Below are 23,600 nucleotides of genomic sequence, written 5' to 3' on the forward strand. Positions count from 1 at the left end.
GGGAATTATCAAGAAAGAATCCTGGACATCCATGACCCATGCCTGATGGCGGGATAGCTCTGGGAAGGGAAGGGAATGGAAGCTCAGGTCAGGCCGCAGACTCCATTTCTGTTAATCTAAGCCCTTTCTTGCCTCTGTTTAGCTCAGTGGTGGACTACCTATTGGTCCATGCGGCACCTTACCCGGCCATGTCCCTTCCAGACCTCAGCGAGGACTGACCATTCAGCATCCTTTGATGGGAAGTTGGGCCCAGGCTTGGCTGACAGAGCCATCCTGTCCCTAAGCCAGCCACCAAGCTGGGAGATAAACAGGAAGCCCCATTTCTTTTCTGTGCAGTGTGCTGGTCTTTCCTTCCTGAGGTGCAGCTGGCTTACACATCTGTTCCTGCTGCCCCTCGGTCTTGTACTCTCCAAGATGCCCATGTAGGCCTCTGCCGAGACCTAGGTCCACCCTCTCCTGGGGCTGCAGAGGCCAGACATTCAGCGGTGAGGAGTCCAAGGAGAGTCCTGGGAGTCCAGGAAGCCTCTGTTCAGTCCTTGTCCCTGCACCCTACCTGGCTTGTGGGAAGGTAAGGCAACCATGGTCCTGGTAACCATCAACCTCAGAGCATGGACAGGTAGGCTAGGAGGTAGTTAGATACGTGGGGAAACTGAGGCACAGTGTGGGGAGTAGTTTCCTGGCTGCAGCAGTTCCTACCTTCAGTGAAGCTTTAAGCAGGGTTGGGCTCCTGGCACAGGACTTTAGGCCCAGTTATGGGCTGTGCCCATCTGGTCTCCAGTCTGCAGGAGCTGTGGGAGGCGGGTGTGTGGGTGTGGGTGCCCTAGTGGCAGTGGTTGATGGCAGACTTGAGTAGGAGGTGCTGCTGGCTTCTTCCAGCCTGTGTCGACTATAAACAAGCTGGGGCCTGAAGCAGTAGGCACTCCAGGGGTGGGGAGGGGAGTCCCTGATCTCCCTAGGGCACAGCTCCTTCTGCAGCACAAAGGGCCTGTCAGTCAACTCCTCCTCCTCTCCTTGTAGCCCCTCCTTTATCTGTCCCTGACGTGCCCAGTGTCAAGGTGAGACCCCAGCCTGCCCTCTCTACCTGTCCCTGGGATTGAGGGGTGTCTGTGAGTCATCACCCATGCTGGGATTCAGGTGACGGTGTGGGGGCAAAGATGGTACGCTGGGGCTCTGAAGCAAGGATCTCTTTTCTTGGCTCTGTCCCAGTCTTGACCAGGTTGGGGTAGGGGAAGGCAGAGTAGTCAGGAGAGGAAGATGGACACACGGACAACAGACTAGCAGACTACCCCCACTGGCTTGCAGTCCTTCACAGGTCTCCACAGGCAGACCCACGGGACTCTGGTTTGGAGCCTGTCTCCACACCTGTAAGTTGGGCAGTTTCCCTAAGCACTGAGCACCAGTAGGAGGGTGGATCACAACTCTGTAACCTCAGCCACTGCTGGCCCAGCCAAGTCTGATGACTTTTCCCAGACTGATTTGATTCCCTGAGGGAAGGAGGGGGGTGTTCCTGAACTAACCTGGTTCAGCTCTGGTCCACCTCACTGATCACCTGGCCAAGTCCCTTTCCTCTATGAGCCTCAGTTTCCCTTTCAGTACACGAAAGGATCTGGACCTAACCAGTCCAATGTTTGCTGAGACGAGGGAAAGGCAGATGGCTCAGTACATGAGCTGGGATACAGAGGGGCAGGCCCGGGTGACATGAGAGAGGGATACTCTGGCCCTTGTAGATGGTATGAGCCCTCGGGTGGAAACAGAGTCCACGAAGAGCAAGGCAATGGAGGGCTGAGGGTGGGGCCAGTGTGTGTGCTTGGAGGAGGAGGAGGTGGGAATGGGGTCTCCACCTCACGGGTCTGAATTTAAGACAAGAACACTTCCTAAAATCTATCTCTAGACCTTCAGACCAGCAACATTTGAATGCCGTGAGCCCCTTTAACCATCATGACTCTGTTGTTGACCAATACCTCTCCTGTCCCCTTGGGACAAATGGGGAAACTGAGCTCTGGGAGAAGAAGTGTGTTATCCTGGAACTCTGTTCCCTGCCCACAGGCTGAGGCCTCCAGGAGTCCCCTCCCCTGGCCAGGTTAGAGGGAGGGTGCTGACAATGTGAAGCAAGCAATAGCAGGGTGGGGGCAGTATCTCCAACCCAACACTCCACCAGGAAGCTCCCAGGCTTTCCCTACCTCCATCCTAGCCCAAGGTGTCCAGCTGGGTGGGGTGGGAGAGTGTTAGGGCACAGAAAAGATGCCCCGGCATCATCGGGCAGGCTGGTACCATTAGGGACAGACAGGGGTGGAAAAGTTTCACTCTGGGTGTCTTCAGTCACCGAGATCTGGGCATGTTCTTGGCGGCTGCCCGGCCCTTGGCACTGCACTCCTCCCATCCACTTCCACAGGGCCTCTGTGTCTGACGCGGGTCTCCTACCGCTGAGTGTCACACTGGGAACCAGGATCCTAGGGAATTACAGAGCCCCGTTTTTGCCACCAAACGACCTCTCCCTTTCACAGCCTGCTGGGGCTAAGGGAGGGGAGGAGAGGCTAAGAGCACCCTTTGCTCCCCAGGTCGTAGGGATAGTCATCCCAGAGCCCCTGTGTCAACTGGGCCTGGAGGCTTTCAGCTCCATCTGCCTACACACCTCTGAAGGCAGGGGGCTGGCTCCCTGTCAGCCTGGGCAGCTCTCCTGGAAGGAAAGCCTGGGATCGAGGAGAGTCTGAGCTGAGCCTGATTCGGTGTTTGCCCCAGTCCTAGGCCTTGGGAGCTACACAGAACAAGCTCTTCCCAGACTGTCTGACTGGCCTACTCCCAGTTCCCATCCAATGCACACCCCCATGTGTCCTGGTCACAGCTTCAGGGGGGCAGGCTTCCCCTTTCGGGGACCTACATGGTGTCACATCCATTTAGGGAGCAACCAAGCTCCTGTGTCCCAAAGAAGCAGAGGACCCCTTCTGTCACCCACATGGACGGAGTCTTATGGTCCTGCTACCTCTGTGTAATGGGAAGGACCTGGTCACACTATCTGTTTCACGCCATCACTAGCCAGGTTGTCCCTGAACACAGGCTGGGGCTCTGGCTGTTTCAGAGCTAGACCCTGGAGTCCCAGGGGAACAACAACCCCCTCCTCCACACTTTGGTCGGTCCCCCTCCCTTAATGCCCCCCTTAGCCCCTTGGCCTCCTGTTTGTTCGCTGACGGATCCCTGTTATCAGCAGAGAACACACACAGGAAGTCCGGCGGGAAGGGCCCATCCCAATCCCGATTTACAAGGGATGGAGCATAAAAAGCCACCCTTCCTTGCTCGGGAGGAGCCTCTGGGCACCAGCAGGCTGCTGTGCGGGCCACAAGGAAGGCTGAAGCTGACAGGACAAGGCGGGCAGACCTCAAGAGGGGTCTTGGGCAGCAGACGCTCCCTTGAAGGGCAGGGTGCATGATTGGCTTCACGGAAGCAGCAGAGATGGCCAAGGCCAGGCCTGGGCGGCATCAGGTATGCAGGATGGCCCTGCAGGGTAGAAAGCGGGTGGTGTGGGTCTTGAGTGCCCCAGGACCCATATGAGATGGCTGCAGTACCCATCAGCTGGGTCCTCACTGTTAGCCATTCCGATCTAGCTAAGGAGACCTTACTGCCTGTTAGCCCAGCACTTGTTCTGGGTGGCTAAGCCAGGACTCCACACCTCAGCCCTGGATGCCCAGCAGCATGGAACCAACCCGTGCAACGATAAGTTGAGAGCAGCTTGGCACCCCACCCACCTGCCTCCTGGCCCCACTCTTTCTCTTGGGAGGATCCCCTGGCTAGGCATCAGAGCTCAGCCCAGCAGGACCCTTGATCAAGGCTTATGTCCTCTTCTCCACTGAAACAGGGCTGTGGTCTCCTAAGCTTGCGTTCCTGGGGAATGGGGATGCTGGCCAGGAAATTAGCCTCTAGAGTGGGAACCCGAAAGCCATGTTGTAACCTGGATGAGCTGTGCACATCGAGGGGCACGGATAGGGGCTAGGATGAGCCCATCTCTTTTGGGCTTCAGGCTTAGGAAGCTTTATGAGGTGCAGTTGGAGTCACCTGGGTGATCTTGTCACTCCATCTTGGCTCCTGGTGAAGCCTCTTGTGCTCCCTCTGCCTAGTACCCGAGCCCTGTTCTCGGCCCCCCAAACCATAGAGGGGCTTCTTGGACCCTCTCTCCAATCAGGGGCATCTCTGGGAAGCACACCTTTTTCAGACTAGAAGATGGTTAGGTCTCCGCCTAGGTAAATTCAGGCAGAGAAGAGCACCTAAAAGCACCTAAATTGCCCTCTGCAGACAGTGGAAAGAGACCCGCTGCTGGCCAAAGGTTCAAATGACCACAGCTCCAGGAACCAATATGGGCAAAAGCTGTGCAGGGTTCTCCCCACCTTGGCATCCGGTGCAGTTCTTTACTGCTGAGACTGGGTGATAAATGACTTGCATGGGTTTGGGGGGGCAGGAGACCCAGGAACCCCATTACAACAGTAGTCCCATTTGACAGGAGGATTCCTAGTGCAGGGTAGTAGCCAATGAACAGAGGAGAGGCCGTGTTCAGAAATCCCTCCCTTCAGCTCCTGTGCACCGACCAAGGTGGACCCCGGAGCTCTGAGCTGCTAGGCCTTTCCTGTTAGTGCATAGTCTGTACACTGCACTCGGCTTCTGAAGGGGAGGGGAACACCCATTCTACTCAGCAGGGTCACATTTGACCAGTGGTGGGGAGCTGGGTAGATCAAACCGGTGCTTTCTGTGGTCAGGGGCTGCTTCTAGGAACCAGGCCAGATTAACCTGGGACATGATGGGTAAGCAGAAGGGTCTGCAGGTCTGGAGCAGGTTGAAACACTGTAGCTATACGGAAGCCTGGGCGAGAGTAAGCAAGGCCCCAATTCATACTCCATTTTTGACCCACAGCCTCCAGAAGCTGCAAGACTCTGGCTGTTCCGTCTGCTCATAAGAACAGCTGCCACTGGTACCCAGGGGATGACTGGAAGCCGGACCACAGGTGAGTCCCCCACTCTTCTGGACAGCAGTCAGGAGTTCTGCCTTGCAGGGAGCATGCCCAGAAACATATGTTAACCAAGATATGGCTAGGGTTGAAGAAACTGACTAGCTTATGCACCTTCAGAGCTAGGATAATCACAGAGGCAATAGAAATGCAGAAGGAATTCAGAAATGGAGACTGGGAAAGAGGAAAGATGACCAATTCAGAAGTCTGTGGGGCAGAGCCTGGGCTCCGTCAGCTTATAGGAGGAGCACCAGGGGTGGTTCTGACTATCTTGAATAAGGCAGTGACAAGGGGTGTCAAGAGAGATCCCTGGTAGGTCTCCCCACGTAAAGGCCCATGGCTTCCAAGGAGGCTTGTGGTTCTCATCTGGGCTCTGCCCAGTGATCTCAGACTAGTATTGGGGCTGGGTGTGTCATGATGCCCACCCTTTGCATGGCTGCAAGACTAGTCTGACTTCACCTCTTGTCTGGCATCTAGTTACCTGGTCAGCTGTAGTTTTTTAATACCACCCAGGAGCACCAGTCAGGAGAGTTAGCCAAGTCCTTGTGGGAGCCCTTCACGACTTCCTGACTCCTAGAACCTGTTTAGTCCTATGTCCCCAGTAGATACTCGATCCTGCTGCAGGGCTGGGGACAGTCAGGATGCACTAAGGGGGCTCGAGCGGCAGCACTCAGAGGCTGGATCGCATCTACACCACCAGGGTCTGGTTTACTCGCTACAAAGCTCTTAGGAGCCTCCGCTGCTGAGACTCAGTTTCCCCATCTGCTAAATGGGGACTAATGGAACTGGGAGCCCATGGGGAGGGAGTAGGGCTCCCTTTCAGGCAGCAGGTGGGGCGGGGCCGAGGGAGGGGCGGGGCGGGACTGGGGGCCCCCCACAGCACGCCGGCTGCGGCGGCGCGTGCGCGCCCCGGACCGCGCGGTGAGTGCGGAGGGAGCCAGGGGGGTCGGGGCGCTGGGGGCAGGGGTATGGTGGCAGCCCTGGCGGGCCTGGGGTGACCGAGACTGTCGGGTGTCAAGCTCGGGGTAGGTCACCCAGGCGACGCCGAGCGATCGCAGGGACCCGAGAGGTGAGCGCGCCGGGGCTGCGGCTGGGCCGCGCACGGACCCCACGCCCCAGCCCGGGTCCTGCAGCCGCCAGAAAAAATGAGCCCAGGGGCCTTGAGAAATGGCGACCCCTGCTGGCTGCCGGAGCGCCTTTCCCCCTTACCCATCCTGGCCATGCGACCTCCACCATGGTTGCAGTACCCCCACAGTTTAGCTCAGTCGGGTCGTCCTAGGGGGGTGTCACACTCTGCCCCTACCGCCAAGGAGCCTGGAAAGGGGCAGGGGCAAGGCCGTGGAGAGGACGCCCCCACCGAGTCCCTCTAGTCTCTCCACACCAATCCGTGGGTGGTGATGTCCAGACACTTGTCCTGCAGCAAAGGGGCCAAGGGCCCTCTTCCTGCGGTATCCAGGCTCCTCCTCTGCCGGACCAGTCTCCCCCATTGGGGGCTGCTGAGCGGTAGGTGGAGAGGGGCTGCTAGGGCCTATGGTGATACTTGAGGGTTCGTGATTACTTGTCAACTTGAAGGCCACACCACAGCCTGTGCCTGATTCATGGCAGGGGGCACATAGTGGCTGAACACCAAAGGAAATGAGCTGCCGGCCCAGTTGTTGTGCTGGCCTCTTCTGGCCTTGGGCAAAACATGACTTTTCAAAATTGCTTCTCCTGTTTTAAAACACAGTTCCCTTTCTAGACAGCCTAGTCTAGGAAGGTGGCTGTGGACTAAGATTTGTGGGGGCAATAACATCTGGAGAGGAACCCTCCAGGCCCCAGGGGCTAGGCACACAGGGATTGTAAACTTCTGACCCCTTCTCGCCCATGTCATATACCGGCTTATATCTCTTTCTAGGCCCCATTCCTCAGGGCCATTTGATATTTGCTTGGCACGATAATGCCCACCCCCTGAGGGTGCTCTCCCTTCAGGGTTAATTTTCCCAAGCTGGCTCAGACAGAGTGCACGACACACACCTGCTATGGTCTTCTTGCCCCCACGTTAAGTCTCCATGACTCATCTCTGCCCTCCTTCGACGGATAGGGATTACAGGGAAGAGGCTCCCTCTCACCTTCCTGCCTTTGACTGTGGTGTAGAACCCAGTGGACTCGGAATAGCCCTTGAAGAGGGGCTGAGCTAGCGGCCAGAGCTCAGTAACCATTTAATGCCATCACTGAGGGGGACAGAGGGGCCTCAGACATCCTAGGGGTGTCTCACAGAAAGGGATTACCCCAGATGCCTTCACACCTGTCTCCTGGCCCATTCCTTTGGGGTAGTGGGTCTGTAGGGCCATGCTGGGCCTGGGGAGGGGGAAGCTGCCCCTTTAGGAAGCACCTTGAGTGGAGCCCTGCCAGCCTCCCACACTCTTGACTCTGTGCTGGACAGGGGGACAGCTGCCCCTCCCCCTCTGCACAGGTCTGACTCAGTCCCTTTGGCATTGTCACAGAGCATTAAATCTGGCTTGGGGTTTCTTGCGTTCCTCACCAGCCTTCCTGCTCCCTAACACACAGCCGGAAGAAGGCTGGAGATGAGCTCTGAAGACATGCTGGGTGGGTGTGAGGGGGTTTGTCCCATTATGCCCCAGACATGAGCACAATAGGGCCACTGCCCCGGCAGCTGGGAGGTGTTTATACGCATACTCTAGTCTAAGAGTGGTATTCCCTGCAAGCTGTTGACCCCCATGCTGGCCAGAACTTGCACACCTACAGGTAGCAGACATCTGTACATTGTGAAATCCAGACTGCCTTGGGGGCTTGCTGAGCATTTGACAAAGAAGTCCAAGTCCAAAAGGACCACCTGGGATAGGAAGTCTCCTGCTGTGCCAGCTTCAGCCCCATTCACCGCATTCCACCTCAGATGGTGGAAGATTCAGGAAACGGGGTCTGGGTAGGGGGAGGACTGGCTTAGTTGCCAAGTTCTGTCCCACCCAGAACCTGTCTTCTGGGTTTTGCCCCTAATCCTAGCAGGATTCAGGTTCCTCCTGCCCCAAGAGTCCTGGTCAGCAGGCCTAGCTCTCCGTGTTTGGCGAGGGGCCAACTTGACTGGAAGAGATGGGCCAGAGGCAGGAGAGAGCTAGCATTGCCTTTGGATGCTATCCCCTGGGGTAATGGTGGCTTCAGCACCCAGTAAGTGGGTACAGATGCTGCTGGAAGCCTGAGTTTCACAGGGGATTGACAGGACCCAACCTTTATCCTTAGGCCGCCAAAAGAAGGCTACTCTGCTTAGAGACGCAGACCATGTGGGGCTCCCAACAGCTGCTTGTGGCATGGTGTCTAGTGTTGGCAGCAAGTGGTACTGAGCATGTCTACAGGCCCAGGTGAGCAAGGGCTTGGGTCTTGGGGTGCTGGGGTCATGTCTAGAGCCCCTTAACCCTGCCCAAGGTGGGCCCCAATTCTTGGAGATAACTCCCTGTGGGCTCCAGCTGAAGATCCTGGTCACAGCAACACTGGGAAGCCCCCATGCCTCATGTTTCCACTTATCTGGGCTTGGAGCGTCCTAGCTCTTGTCCCCCTGCCGCCCCATCCCCTATAGCCGCAGAGTGTGTGCCGTGGGAGTTTCAGGAGGCCCTGCCTTGCCCGTCTTGGAGTCCTTTGTGCAGCGTGTGTATCAGCCTTTCCTCACCACTTGTGATGGGCACCGAGCTTGCAGCACTTACCGGTGAGTGCCCACTGCCCATCCCCCCATCGCCACACAGGAGCAATCAATCCTTGGAGCCCCAAGAGCCTGTCTCACCCTGACCCGGGGAGCTGAGGCCAAAGTAGTGAGGTATTCTTGACATCAGTGATCAAGGTGGCCTCTCCGCTTTGGAGGCTGGTACCCAAGGATGCCGTGTAATCATGCCCAACATTGTCCTCTGAGAGGATGTCGCCTCCAAGGGCATCCCCCACATGTATAGGGGCTTCTCATCACATCTGTACTCCGCTACTTTCAGAGTTTACTCCTTCCTTCCCAGCATTGCTAGCTAGAAGTCCTTATTCATAGGATCACTGTCCATGTGGGCAATCCGATGTCCCACCAGGCTAAGAGAACAACCTGAGCAGCACAGGACGCAGCCAAGAGGGCAGGTCCTTGTTCTGATGTGGGGAACTCAGCCTCTTCCCCGCCTAGAAGCACCTGAGGAAGGCTTAGGTGCATGAGCTCTGGCTCCGGGCTCGAGATGCCTGGTTTCAGAGACTTCTGAACCTCCAAAGTTATGGGAGTGCTGGAGTCAGAGAGCCGCTTTAGCACCAGGGCCCAGAGCCCAGGAAGCAAAGCAAGCCAGGCCCTAGCCAGCTCTGAAGTGACCACTGCAGGAGCCAGCCCTGGGCTGCTTCCTGGGCCTGTGTGTCTGTCATCAGAAGCTTGGTGGATCGAGTGGTACACACAGGCCTGTATGCTGACCCTGTCTGTGTCAAGCGAGCTGGGCCTTGGAAAGGGAACCTCTGAGACCCTGGGAGTGATCCTTGCTAGATAGCCCCAAAACAGATGAGGTGGACAGGGTTCATTGTACCTAAAGAAGGCCTGGCCTGGGCCATCCACGTTGGGCCCCTCTGAACCACATCTGTTCACCACAGAACCATCTACCGGACTGCCTATCGCCGCAGCCCTGGGCCGACTCCCGCCAGGCCTCGCTATGCCTGCTGCCCTGGTTGGAAGAGGACCAGCGGGCTCCCTGGGGCTTGTGGAGCAGGTGAGGGCAGCGTGCAGTGTCTGATGTGTGAGACCCCACTTCCAATTGCCCAGCAGAAACCCTGCTGCCTTCTGCCCCCACAAGCTGTGCTTCCCTGGCTGCCATAGGGCTCTGGAGACCCCCTCCAGAGCTGGTGACAGACTGGCCTCTTCTGCCCACAGCCATATGCCAGCCTCCATGTGGGAACGGAGGGAGTTGCATCCGCCCAGGCCACTGCCGCTGCCCTGTGGGATGGCAGGGAGATACTTGCCAGATAGGTAAGCCCCACTCGTCTTGAAGGAGAGGTCTTCTTAGTGCCTTGTGGATCCTAGGTTACTGCTGGCTGAAGTGGGTTTCCATTGATAGGTGGGTTTTAACAGGGGTCTGTGGCCAGGCCCTTTTGCCTTCTGTAGACACTAACTGGACACCCTCATTTCCTACAGATGTGGACGAATGCAGTACCGGAGAGGCCAGTTGTCCCCAGCGTTGTGTCAATACCGTGGGCAGTTACTGGTGCCAGTGCTGGGAGGGGCAAAGCCCATCTGCGGATGGAATGCGCTGCCTGCCCAAGGAGGGGCCCTCCCTGGTGGCCCCAAACCCCACAACAGGTAATCTTGCCTTTCCACCCTGCTGCAATGGACTCGGGTGGTTATTAGGTTTTGAGCGCTGTTCTGTGGCTGAGCTGAGCGTGGGGGACACAGAGGGCAGCTAGCCCTGCATGGAGGTCAGCACGATGCTGTGAGGGTTGAGCCCAGACTGCCTGGGCAGGAGGGAGGTTCCTCGTCTGGGTGGAAGGGGCCACTTCCCTCTGAAGAGGTTTCTGGAAGGTATCGTGGGGGAGATAAGGCATACCTGGAGCCTCATCTCAGCCAGTTGTGTGAAAGAGCCTGGAGATGTCACGTCTTTGCTGGTGACGGCACATTATTACTTTTGGTACGCGCTGTGACACTTCAAACTCGTACCGTGAGTAATAATGCGTTGTCAGCAGCCCAGCACCAGGGGCACATCGGACCTGGGTAAGGACCACCATTAGCATGCAAGAGACCCAAGACCTCAGCACCCAGAGACCTTGCATCCCCAGGGTCTGCTCCCACAGCTATGGCAGGAGACGCAGGTCTTCCTAAGGCTAGGAGCTCATTGGGGGAGGAGGGGGGCAGGAAACTCCTCTGATCAGTACCCGGATCTGCCCCCAGGAATGGACAGCATGGTGAGGGAGGAGGTGCACAGGCTGCAGACCCGGGTTGATGTCCTGGAGCAGGTGAGGCTTTGTTGGGAGTGGCTCTCGCTGGTGTCCAGACCCCATAGTCTCTGAGGCTGTGGTTCCAAACCATGGGGTGGTTGGAGGTTCTATGGCGGAAGGGCTGTAGGGGTTCTGGCTTTCTTACCATGCCAGGCAGCACTGTGTGGGATTCGCCAGCCTGGAAGGAACTGAGGTTCAGAGCCCACTTAGCCTGTTATACTTGCTGTCTTGCAAGTCTCATCAAGCCACAGGCCCCATGACCTTCCTAGCTTATCTCTAGGGTCCCAGGATCTTTTAGCTAGGTTGTGGGTATGTTATACACGGGCGTCTACTTAGCCTTTGGGCTCCCTCTGTTTGCAATCAGGGCCCCTGCTGCTACAGCTCAGTAGAGGACATATCACCCCCTGCTGGTCCTTTTTTACATTCTCATGGAATAGAGGTTAAGAGGGGTCACTTGGCTTCTTTGCAACCTCCCTTACAGAAACTCCAGATGGTGCTGGCCCCACTGTACAGCGTCGCCTCTCGGGCCACAGAGCATGGGCTGCGAGACCCTGGCAGCCTGCTGACCCACTCCTTCCAGCAGCTGGACCGTATTGATTCCCTGAGTGAGCAGGTCTCCTTCTTGGAGGAGCAGCTAGGGTCCTGTGAGTGCCACACCTGCCCGCCCAGAGATCTTAGGGAACCCATGGGGCGGCCGGAACTACCGCTGGGGATACACAGATTTGCAAGTTTGCACCCTCCTTCCTTTTCTGCTCTAGGCTCTTGCAAAAAAGATCTGTGATGGCATCTCGCCACCCAGGCTGGACTGAGCTGCCGCCTCTACATCCCCTTCCAGCCAGACTTCAGGTGCTATCTGGTGGTGCCTGTGAGCAGAGGGCCCTCCTTCTCAGGAGGTTCCTAGGACTTGGGCATGGGGAGTGGGGTCTTTCCAGAAAAGGTACGAGAGCACCCTGTCCAGAGGTGAGGTCAGGATTGTCCCCATCTTTGTCATAATAAAGCTGGGACTTGAGCTGCTGTCGGCGGGTGAATTGGGACCGGGCATGCCCTGTACTCCTGCCCTGGAGGCTTCAGTTCACTTTAGTGAACCTGCCTGTCTGAGAAAAGGAGCTGCAGCAGGAAGGTACTGGGGCCCCAGTTTTCCCTTGGTGACTTGCTGGTTCCACACACAGCCAGAGGCTAACAGGCGGGTCATTCCACCAGGCCCACGGCCTGCCCACCCTTCAGTTCTGTGAACCCCACACATCCACAGAGAAAAGCACCACTGGCGATCACAGCTCATCTCCTGCAGGCAGCTTGTGGGGAGCAAGGAACTTAACACACTGCAGCCGCAGAGAAGGGATGTGGGTGGTTATATAACCCCCTTATCCTGTATCCCTGGATGGAGGTCTGGGGAGGGGCTCTTGCCCATCCTCTGAAAGAGACCCCTGGTCTCAAGGTGCTTCTCAGAGTTCATTTATACAAAAAAAAAAAAAAAAAAGAAAAAAAAAAGACCAAGTACAGCAGTGACTTGTGACTGAGACTGGACAGTGAGGATGTCTCTGCCCTCTGGTGCTGTGGGACCCAGGTTTCCTTGAGACTGGGAGACCAAGTTCCTCCTCTTCCTGATGGCCTGATGCAGGCCATTACCGGGTTCCTGAGTGTTGATCCTGCTTCGTGTTGCCTACTCCTAGGTGCCTCGTGGTCTTGGGGGTCAGCCCACTTGCTGAATGGCCACATTCAGGAGACACAGGGACGAAGTGGGAAGTTACATGGGGATCCTGGGTCTAAGGCCTGTGACAGAAAGGGCTTCCTGTGTCCAGGCCCCAGTGAGAGCCAGGCCAGCAGGGGAGCGGGACAAGATGATGTTTGGTAGGTGGGAGGGAAGGGTCTTCTGTCCATCCTCCAGCCTCTGCTTCCCACCTGCCTTCCCCCAGCTCCCCTGCCTCTGTGGCCTGGGCTACTGGACTGGCACAACCCCAGGCTCCTTAATGGCAGAGTTCTGAGGCATCTGGGAAATTTGTAGAAAGGTGTCCCTCATGGACTGGTAGCAAGTGTCCACGAGCGTGGTGACATCGGCTTCCGTGAGGCCACTGGTAGGGACAGCATCCAACACTTGTACCCTGATTGTTCCTGGGGAGGAAGCAGTGGATGTCAGGGACTTAGAGGCTCCACTTACTACCACCCACCCTCCTCGCCTGGCCTCCTACTGCCCAGCCTCTCTTCACCAGAGCCAGGCCAGCATCCTCAGCTCCTGGGAGGGGCACATATGCTTGTAATCAAGGCAACATGGAAATGTTTCAGTAACTCCACCCTCCCCTGTAGCCACTGCCAATGACTCAGGACATCTCTGCCCCTGAAAGTGCACTCCGTAACCCCCGAGTGTCCCTTGTCACACTTGGTCCTACAGTCCTCCATGGTGCTGAGCATCAGGGGCTCAGATGCTGGAGACCTCTGACCCCGCTCTGACTCCCAAGGCAGTGTCACATAACCCACAGGCAGGGTCAGGGTACCGGCAGAGAAGCCAGTGACATAAAGGAAGAGCCAGAGGCTGCGTTTGTGAGAGTAGGGGAGCCCAGACGGCTTACAATTCCCACCCTTCACCAGCAGGGGTCACTACAGGTCCCTAATTGTGCTGCACAGCCTGGACCAACAGTTATCGCAGGAACTCAATTATGTTTGGAACCTGCTTTTCAGTCTGAAAAATCGAAAAACCCACTTAGAGCAATGAGATGATGCAATGCTGGGCCGACATTCATTCATTCCCCACCCAGATGTGGGAACTCCACTACTAGGGGTCCAGGACTCCGTCTGCTAAACAAGTCATCCTCCGCTACATAAGGAGTTGCAGGCCAACCTGGGGTACATGAACCCGCCTCAAAATAAATAAAAAGAGAGACCACGACAGACTGATGAGCTCCTGTGCGGCTCTGGTGGGCTCACCTGAGGTGAAGAGTTTCGTCTTGACATTGTAGAAGGAAGAAAAGGAGGAGTACACGACGGGGATGATGGGCACCTGTGGACAGGGACGCGTGCTGAGGGACGACACTACAAGGGAGCCTCGGCTGCTGCTAGGCGTCCTTGTGGCTGACCCCTCCATGCGGGTGGCCTGGTGTTTCACAGACTCACCCTGTGTAGGAAGCTCTCGGGGTTAACGTTTGTCAGTCCCCCTCACCCCCCCTCTACGCTGGGACATAAAGTACCCTAGAAGTGGAAGGGTGGGATTCCATTTAGCACTGGGGAGGTGGACGGTGCTGATCCTCCCCTCCTACCCTGTCTCTCAGTCCCAGGACACTAGGGGAGGGGGCTGGAGCCTGTTGGTATTTCTGGAAGGCCCAAGGGTCAGCTCCAATGATGACAGATGGCACTGGGGTAATAATTAACCCTGGATGCCAGAGCCTGGGCGGGAAGGTAGGTAGGCTGTACCCGAGACAGGCCCTGGGGGAGGGGCAGGAAACGCTATATCCGGATTCTCCTGCCCCTACCATAGCCCCCCCAGTCTCTCTCTTTTCCCAAGATCAGACACAGTGCCGTCTCCTGCTCCTCCAGCCTGGGCTTCCCAACCCCTTGGAACTGGTGGGGGCTTCAGGGAAAGGGTACACGCCATCTTGTATGGGGTTTGGGCCTAGGGGCCCAGAAGGCTGCCTGCTACAGGCAGAGAAGGCTGAGGTTTGCCAGGCAGCAAACGATAAAGCAGGATAAAAATTCCTGTCCCTGTCTCCCAGTGGTGGCTTTCCCACAGCAGGGACCCGCTGATCCATGGCAGACTCCGCTCAGGGACACTCCTGATACCCAGTTGTCTTTTCCCACCCCAGGCCGAGGGCAAGGGAAGTCCAGGGTCCAGGATAGAGCTCATTTGTGCTGCTCAGGACTGGGTTTGCCACTAGCCTGTGTCTGCTCCTCAAGCCTCATCATGATCAAGCCAAGGCCTGGGGCATCAGGGGAAATTCTAGGCACAATCTGCTTTATCATGCTGAGCAAACCACCTACTCACTGGCCCCACCCCTACTTTTCAGGAAATCCCAAATGATGGAGACCACCCACCTGGCCAGCTAGGGTGTGGGGAGGCTGCTGTTCATACTCTCGGGAGCTGTCAAGGGTCACCAACCTGCTCAGGTGCTAGGGGCTAAGCTGGTGGGGAGGCCCTTTCCCAACATGGTGGAGGAGGTCCCTGAAGGCCAGCAGTCCCCAGTCTGGCTGGGATATCATCTTTAACCTTAAACCATTCTGACCCATATCCCAACCCCCGACCCCAGAAGGGCACAGCTTGGCCTACCTGGGCCTGGATGGCCAAGTAGAAGGCACCTTTTTTAAAGGGCAGCAGGTCCCCATTGTCGTTACGGGTTCCCTCTGGGTAGATCCACACTTTGAGCTGCCAGCAGAAAGGAGAAAGTGGCTTAGGCTGCCCCCACCCTGCTTAGCCACCCCAGAGAGCTGGACTACCCCCTCCCCCAAAGCCCACCTTGCCTTGCTGTGCCTATACTCACATTGTCCTTGACCATGAGGTCACCCAGGTCGGCCATCAGGGACATGGCAGTTCTGGCACGCTGGCGGTTGATGAAGTAGACACCCCCGAGGTACATGATGAGGCCCACAGGCCCTGTGAACAGCAGCTCACGCTTGGCGATCTGCACACAGCGCTTAGGGAGTATCTCCATGAGGCCTATGGAAGGAAGAGGGAGAGAGAAACAGCGAGAGACAGAAACGGAAGAGAGACAATACATGGAGACAGAGATGTGGGGACAGTGAGAGAGGACGGGAAACGTAAGAGAGATAGAGAAATATAGTGAGAGACAGAAGCAGGCAAGGGAGACCAAGGAAGCAGAAACCAGAGAGAGAGAGACAAGCAAGATGGAAAGACCCAGAGAGGAGAGAAAAGAAGTCAGCGGTGGAGAGGCAGAGATGGAGATTGAGAGACACAGAGAAAGAGATGGAGAGAAACGGGGAAATGAGACACAGGAGAGAGAGAAGGGGAAACCGAGGGGCGAATGGGGAAAAAAAGACAGGAAGAGAGACACAGACAAAGGGGGCGGGGTACGGGGAACAAGAGAATAGTTTCAGAGCCCAGCTTGGTACTCCCTGGGAAGGAGGGGCTGGTGGCCCACCTGTCAAGGCCCTGCCTCTAATGCAGTCCTGTGCCCCGTGTCTGGTACAGCCTGCTGCTTTTACTGCCCAGCTTGAGGGAAGCCCGTGGTTAGAGAGACGCATAGGTCTTGTCCTGCAAACCAACTCCAGCAAGAGGACCACCCAGCCTACCCCGGACCTGTGATGAAAAAGGCCACCGTCTCTGTGGCCACGGCTTGATGACAGCCTACCCATCATGTCCAGGATACTCTGGTGGTTAGAAATGATGACACAGGGACCATCCACCTCCAGTTTCTTCTGGCCTCTGACCTCAAAGCGAAGGCCATACACGTACTTGAAGGACCGCACGAACCAGCTGATGATGCTGAGGGCAGAGATACCAGTAACCAAAATGAGCCAAGGGAGAGGTCATAGAGGGGCAAGCTGGGGCGAGGGTACAGCAGGCAGCACAGGACAGGAGACTTGGGCAGACAGAGTCCTGAGGGCCAATTAGCTCTGCTGCCTACCCCACAGGGGTACTCTTTCATTTAAAAGAGACCTACAGGCACTGACTACAGGGTGGCCTGTCTCCTGCTTTGCCTACTAGAACAGGGGAGTAGAGGTGCCAACACCCAGACCCCAGCACAGTCCATTCTACATGTACATTAGTAGATGCCATCATTGGGTCCCCAGCAATCTTGAGGGAAGGGGTCCCTTACAGATTATAGAGCTATCTCTAGACAGTTCAACCAATTTGAAGCTGGTTCTTTACTCTTAGTTTTTAAAATAGTATGGGGCTGGGCGGTGGTGGCAGCACTCGGGAGGCAGAGGCAGGGGGATATCTGTGAGTTCGAGGCCAGCCTGGAGTATAGAGCTAGTTCCAGGACAGGCTCCAAGGCTACACAAAGAAACCCTCTCTTGAAAAACCAAAAATAAGTAAATAAATATGGTAAAATACGCATGCCGTAAAAATTTCTATTTTAACCGCCTTTATGCACATAGCTGAGTATGTTAAGGTCATCAGTGTTAGACTGCTACTGCCACGGTCTGTCCATGGAACTTCTCCTTCCAAACCAACACGATGTCCCCATCACCTCCCACTGCTCTATGTCCCCCCAGAGCGTCTGACTCTGGGACTCAAACAAGCCTGCAAGGCTTGTCCTCATCAAGAACCCAGCAGTGGGGAGAGCAACTCTCACCGATGGGGAAACTGAGTCTTAGGGAGGCAAAAATGCTAATCCAGATGACACCAGCCATGACCCTAGGCCTGGAAACCTGGAGTGCCTCCTCTCAGCCAGCTCAGGTCGTCCTGTTTCCAGGCCAGACCTCCCCATCTACTGCAGGGGCAGGCAGGCTGGTTTTAGACCCTCCTGAGAGAGTGGTCAGGGCTTGAGGCCTCACCCACTTCCTCATCTGTAAGTCACAGCTGCTGGGATCCCCGGGAGGCTCCAAAGGGACAGGGAAGGCAACTTAGAGAAGAAAATGTGTCAACACAGGAGAACCCTCCAGTCTCGCCAGCCATCAAAGGCACAGAGAGAAGCAGGAAGGATCCTGGCCCGTTACTCAGATGCACACTAGGAAGGCTAACAGGCCAGCACGCAGGCACCTGACCGCTCTCAGGGCTATAGCCAGATGTATCTAGAGGGCGGGTTGGTGGCTAGCCAGGTTCCCAGGAAGTCCTAAGGCAGTGTCACAGAGGTGTGGAGATAATCAAGATCTGAATCAGGGAATCTGGAAACACCAACACCGTGCAACAGTATCAAAATTGACTCCCTGAAAAGAACACATGATTTCTTGGAGAAGGTGTGTATGCTGAGGGTGGAACCCAAAGCCTCTGGCAGCCAGCCACATCCCAGACTCAAGATGAAAGCTGAGCATCCCTAAAGCTGCATCTGAAATGCTTCGAAGTTCCAAAGTTTCCAGACAGGGTGTCACAAGTGGAAAGTCCCACATCTGAGCTCATGTGAGGGGCCACAGTCAAAGGCAGGCGCAATACAGATGTTCTAGGAAGTTACCTCTGGGCATGTCACACACACACACACACACACACACACACACACACACACACACGGTTCAAGTCCACGATACCTCGCTGGAAATGTATAAATCCTCCCAAGTCTCAAATCATCCAAAATCTAAACTTTATTTCCAAGTTTTCTTTTACCCCCTCCCCCAGCCCTTTTAAAGACAGGGTTTCTCTGTGTAACTGTCCTGGCTGTCCTGAAACTCACTCTGTAGACCAGGCTGGCCTGGAACTCTTGAACTCACTGAGATTTGCCTGCCTCTGCCTCCCAAGTGCTGGGATTAAAGGTGTGTGCCACCATCGCCTAGCCTCTTTTACTCTTTAAAAAAAAAAAATTTTTTTTTTTTAAATTAGGGTCTCACATAGCTTAGGCTTCCTATGTAGCCAAAGATGGCCTTGAAATCTTGCTCCTCTGGCCTCTATAGCTACAGTACTGGACTTATAGGAATACAGACCACATCTGGCTTTATGCATTGGTGACTTCACACATGCGTGGCAAGTACTCTACCTGCTATACCATCTTCCCTGTGAGTATCTTAGGTAAGGGACAGCCAGGCAGCCTGAAGTTGTCACTACAGACCCCTGTGCTGCTGCTGCCCAGGGAAGAGTCTCCAGCCACTTCCAGACTGTGCCCTCTGGTAGTGGCACACACATGGACACCCCCTCTCATACTGGGTGGTAGCGGGGGTGGGGGCGGGGAGGGGTGCAGGGTTTCATGCAACACTAAGCAAGCATGCTACCACTGAGCTACATCATCCCTTAGCAGCCCTCCCCAGTTTGGGAGACATTTATCATTATGGGCTGGAAGTGTGGTCCAGTGTCAGAAAACTGGACCAGACTGCATTAAGACCCTGGGTTCTAGCCATCCATCAATTAACAAATAAATGAGTTTTTCCCAGATGAAGGGGCCAGCTAAGTTCTACAGCGACAGTGTAGCTGGTAGACATTAGACGTTTAGGCTGGAATCCTTATTCTAACAGGGGAGAGACACCTTCAAGTACCACACCTAGGACTTCAGGCCCATCATCCAGCTCTGCTAGGACATAGGAACTGGGTAGGCCCTTACGCCCACTCTACAAAGACTGCACAACAAACTCAGGTCAGCAAGGTTAGTGACCTGTTCCCAGGAATGAGGAAGCCACGTGGACCCAAGTCCACCTCTTAACACTGCTTCCAGCCAGGTGAGGTGTACGGTCAGAGGGCATTCCGGGGCAGGGCCATGGCTGCCCACATACCAACTGGATTTGTTGGGTTCCAGAAGTCCATCCTGAGGCTCTCTCTGTCCTGTCTGCCTGCTTTGCTGGCTTGGCAGCCTGGCCCCACTCAGCCACAGAGTGGCTCCCCTGAAGGGAAATGTCATTCCCAGTAGGACAAATTGAGTTGCCAGCCCAGTCTAGACTAGAACCGCCCTTCTCCTTTCCCCTAAAGGAGCTACAGTCCCCAAGCCCTGCACCTAGGATGAGATGCAAGGTCCTTCAGTGGGCCCTGCTGTCTCTAAGCAGGGGCAGAGCCAAAGCCCATTGGAAGCCCAAGTGCCTGGGGGCAGAGTGAGTGCCCAGCCAATTGGCATGGCATCCTGGATGTCAGGCAGTGTCCCTTTGGACAACTCAGCCTGTAATTCAGAGCCTGGCTCACCACATTCCATATGTGACTGGACTTCCCTGAGTTTGTATCACCACCTGTGCAAGGGGAAGGACGCACGGAGCCACCTTCCACGGAGCTGACTGATGTCGTCACTCCACACTGTGGACCTTTGTCAACAGTGATTTGGTGACTGGACAAGGGCAGAGTAACACCAAGAGAGGAGCCCTCTGACCTCTTCGGGCCCCTCCCCCAGGCAGGCTGGGAAGCAGTCAAGGTTAGGGCCCAGCTGTTCTGACCCTTGCCCTCACTTCTGGTCTTGAGTACGATGGGTGGGGAGTTGATAGGCAACGGTTAGATGGGGGCTTCCGTGGCCAACCAGACCTACATTGCTGGGAATGGCCATGTGGGGGACCACGGTGGGAAGATCCGAGTAAGGACACTTGGCAGAGCAGTTTTTTGGCAAATGTCACAGGAATGAAGTACAAGATGGGACAGGAGCTTGGGGCTAGGGTAGGACATCTAGCCTGGGCAAACGCCCGAGAGAATGGAGGCAGTAGGAGCTAGGGATCAAGAGGAGAGGAAGTAGTAGCAAAGGCAGTGAGAGCTGGGCTTCACTGTCCTCAAAAAGTCAAGATGCCACCATTGCTTCAGGGGAGGAAGGGACCCTTCCTGTTGGCAATGTTCCACAGACTTCTGTGCTGCTGCTTGCCTCCAAATGGCCAGGATTAGCTAAAATGATGCTGCTCTTATGGCCCATGCCGGAGCTAGGCAGTAGAGAAGGCGCCCACTTATTGCAGCCACTAGGGACTCAGTCAGTCAGTGCTCAAATCTAAGGGTTCTGCCTAAAAACCAAGACCAGTTTCTGCAGGTCCTAGGTATCCATCGTCCCCCATGCCCACCCTTACCCCCAACAGGACACAATGCAGTCACAGGCTGCATCACTTCAGTTCTAGGTGGCTATCCAGGGCTGGGAAGAGAGGCTTGCCCTTGTTTTACTGGGGCTGTGTGTGTGTATGGCTAAATTGTTCTTGTTTAGGTGACCCAGCTTTGCAGCTGAGCAAAATATTATGCATCCATTCAGGGCTTTACGATCCCCTAATCAAATGGTATAATCAAGGCCTCTGCCTCCTGTCACCCCACTCTGGTCTACACACAGCAAAGGGCTTCCTTGGTCTCAGTCCCTAAGCCATGTCTGATTAGTCAGCTATAGCTTCTGTGTTCCTAATGCTGCTCCTTGCATCTCAGAACTCTGGACCGAATGACAAAGGCTTCCTCTAAAATCCAGGCGCAGAGTGGGATGCCCCTCTAGGAACTCGGGATCTGGCTTACAGCCCTATAATGCCTTCAGATTGTACCCACAGCCTTAACACAGCAGTTCTCAACCTGTGGGTTGTGATCCTTTGTGTCTGTGTGTGTGGGAGGGGGGTTTGAAAGACCCTTTCTCAAGGGTTTCATATCAAATATTTAATTTTTTTTTTGATTTTTTGAGACAGGGTTTCTCTGTAGCTTTTGGTTCCTGTCCTGGAACTAGCTCTTGTAGACCAGGCTGGCCTCGAACTCACAGAGATCCGCCTGCCTCTGCCTCCCGAGTGCTGGGATTAAAGGCGTGCGCCACCACCGCCTGGCTCAAATATTTAATTTTGCTTCATAACAGTAGCAAAATTACAATTATGAAATAGCCATGAAATAATTTTATACTTGGGGTCACCCCAGCATGAGGAACTATATATTACAGGGTCGCAGCATTAGGAAGATTGAAAACCACTGCCTTAGCATGACTGTGTCCAGCCATGGGCAGCAACATCACAGCTGAGCTGGCCATGAGGGATGATAACAGAATTTATTATGGAATTGCCTTCTGGGGTTTGATTCCCAGTGCTCCCTGTCCTGGCTGGGGAAACTTGGGCCCTCACTTCCCTTCCTCCTAACTCACCCCCAAACCTTACTCTCAGGTGGCTTTTCCGAACCTCAGTCTCATCTGTTGCCCAGGCTGACCAGCACCTGCAGCCCAAAGTTGACTGACCCCAGCCAGGGAGGCCCTCGATGGGGATGGGAGCCTCCACCTCCCAGACACCCAGTCCCTTTCTCTGGCACTCACCCTCTCTGGTCACACCTGGAGGATGGCATGCTCACAGGTGCCTGCTGTTTCTACCTCAACTTGTTGCTATTATGAGGATTTAAGACCTGAGACTGGGCAGGGAGGTGGGGAGCCTTCCCTTCCTGCCAGCAGGGGCAGAACACCTGCTGTTACCCAGCCAATGTCCCAGGGCCCCAGGGCACACTGGGAGAGGATGCTGGAAGGCCCACAGAACCCCAGAGGAATCTGGCAGAGGGCTAGGGGCTGGGGAGGCACAAGACACTCCATTCTGGTTTGATCAGCCTGCCATATTCAGTCACCACCTCAGAAAGGCTGCCTGGATTTGACTCCTGGGCAGCAGTGGTAGACCACCGAGGTAGGCACACAAGAGCACCAGGAGGAGGGACCAACTGCAGATCTTTCAAGTCAGAGGCTGATTTAAAAAAAAAAAAAAGCGTAGATCAACCCCACAGCTGCATCCTGATGGCCTTTGGACCAGACATGGCTTTCTGTGATTCGGTTCAGCGAGAGCAGCAACTCCGCCAGATAAACACATACCTGGTGCTCCCAAGCCCACCAGGCCCCAGCTGCTCTCAAGTGCCGGGGGGGGGGGGGGGGGGGGGGGGGGGGGGGCGGCTCTGCTCACTGACAGCACACACACACACACACACACACTCCCGCAGCCGGGCTTTAATCTCAGGTCAAGCAACAGGAAATGTAAGGGTCTCCCTGCCGGTTCCTGCAGCCTGCTCCCTGGGACGTGGGATGGAGGTAATAGAGCACTCCAAACCCCTGAAAAAATGAGGACCGGAACCCACGAAATATGACTGGTCAGAACAGCGTCCTAACGCCAAAGACTAGCAAGGCCAGGTACAGCAGTGTCAGAAAATAGTTCCTATAACCACCGCAGGGGAGGTGGGGCGTCAGGGGCCACAAGTCCGAAACACCCAGCCAAGACCAAGGCCAGGGCATTGCAAAACCCACCACCTCAACAGTCCAAACGGGGCAGAGAGAAATGTAGCAACAGTCTCCTAGGAATGTGGGCAGGGAGAAAGGACCGGAGGCCCTTTTCTCTCAGGCAGCCCCTATTGGCAGGTTAACTAACTCAGCCTGATCCCTTTATATGTACCCTCTGCCTATTCACTAAGCTATCCTTCTCTGGGAGATGGCCAGAGGAGGATTTGGTCACAGTCTGTCCCCTTCTTCTTCACTAGCAACCCTGGTCCAAAGGCAGCTCACCCCCGCCCCGCCCCCAGCCCCCCAGCCGCCAGAAGTTAGGACAAGGGGAACCTGTGGCTGCACCTGGGCGCAGGTGTCTTCTCACCTGCGGAGAGGTGGGAGCATGGACCGGAAGCCCCGCACCAGGTCTGGGTTTCCCTGCTGGTGAAGTGGGACTGGGCCTGGCCCACCTTCGCTCGGCCCCCGCCCTCTCCCAAAGCTAGCGGCGTGCGCCACCCACCACCCCACGTTGCGCGCAGGGGTCGCCAGAGGGCTGAGCCCCTCTGTCGTGCCAAGCACGGGCGCATTGTGACGCGCGTTCTTGGGGACCCGGGACGGGAAGCCGGGCGTCGGAGGCTAGGGATCGTGAGGACAGCGGGGCGGGCGGGGCAGGAAGGAAAGAACGCGAGGAGCACAGAAGTTAGGGAAGCGGAAGCGCGCGCCCATCCCGGCGTCCGGCCCTCTTGCCTCATGTTATCCACGGTGCGGCCGCCGTGGCGCAGCAGGCAGACGATCGAGGCCACGGCAGAGAAGGACAGGCAGAGCACGCAGTAGAGGCCGATCTTGACGTAGAACCTGGCGGTGCGGCTCAGCTGCACAAGTAGTAGTAGCAGCAGCAGCGCCGCCGTCAGCCACGGCCACAGATCCATGGTGGCCGCACCCCAACCCCGACGGCGCCGCCGTCCGCCGCCCGCTGGCCGCCTGTGTCCCTTTTGAGGAGCCCAGGGGGTGGAGGGCGGGCC

General features: G+C 56.0%; 2 protein-coding genes across 7 annotated transcripts; one reads left to right on the forward strand and one right to left on the reverse strand.

Annotated features, from left to right (window-relative positions):
- The first annotated feature begins 464 nt into the window (after nucleotides 1-464).
- On the forward strand, nucleotides 465-12,374 carry Egfl7 (EGF like domain multiple 7). Of its 6 annotated transcripts, none has more exons than XM_075985508.1 (10): nucleotides 465-568; nucleotides 4,897-4,987; nucleotides 8,225-8,343; nucleotides 8,559-8,684; nucleotides 9,581-9,696; nucleotides 9,858-9,953; nucleotides 10,119-10,283; nucleotides 10,869-10,933; nucleotides 11,397-11,559; nucleotides 11,674-11,840. In XM_075985508.1, the coding sequence occupies exons 3-10, from the start codon at nucleotides 8,264-8,266 to the stop codon at nucleotides 11,694-11,696; spliced, it is 834 nt and encodes a 277-aa protein (XP_075841623.1). In that variant the 5' UTR covers nucleotides 465-568; nucleotides 4,897-4,987; nucleotides 8,225-8,263; the 3' UTR covers nucleotides 11,697-11,840. The 6 variants fall into 6 exon arrangements, with proteins under 6 accessions (XP_075841623.1, XP_075841622.1, XP_075841627.1 ...); XM_075985507.1 differs by lacking the exon at nucleotides 465-568 and adding an exon at nucleotides 3,298-3,477 and having other exon boundaries at nucleotides 11,674-12,374; XM_075985512.1 differs by lacking the exons at nucleotides 465-568; nucleotides 11,397-11,559 and adding an exon at nucleotides 3,349-3,477 and having other exon boundaries at nucleotides 11,674-11,873.
- On the reverse strand, nucleotides 12,348-23,600 carry Agpat2 (1-acylglycerol-3-phosphate O-acyltransferase 2). The gene is made up of 6 exons (XM_075985506.1): nucleotides 23,326-23,600; nucleotides 16,207-16,340; nucleotides 15,379-15,554; nucleotides 15,168-15,263; nucleotides 13,835-13,907; nucleotides 12,348-13,024 (listed from the first exon to the last, which is right to left on the reverse strand). Exons 1-6 carry the CDS (start codon nucleotides 23,505-23,507, stop codon nucleotides 12,852-12,854), a joined length of 834 nt encoding a protein of 277 aa, XP_075841621.1. The 5' UTR covers nucleotides 23,508-23,600; the 3' UTR covers nucleotides 12,348-12,851.

This window comes from Microtus pennsylvanicus, chromosome 9 (assembly GCF_037038515.1).
Source record: "Microtus pennsylvanicus isolate mMicPen1 chromosome 9, mMicPen1.hap1, whole genome shotgun sequence".
NCBI lineage: Eukaryota > Metazoa > Chordata > Mammalia > Rodentia > Cricetidae > Microtus > Microtus pennsylvanicus.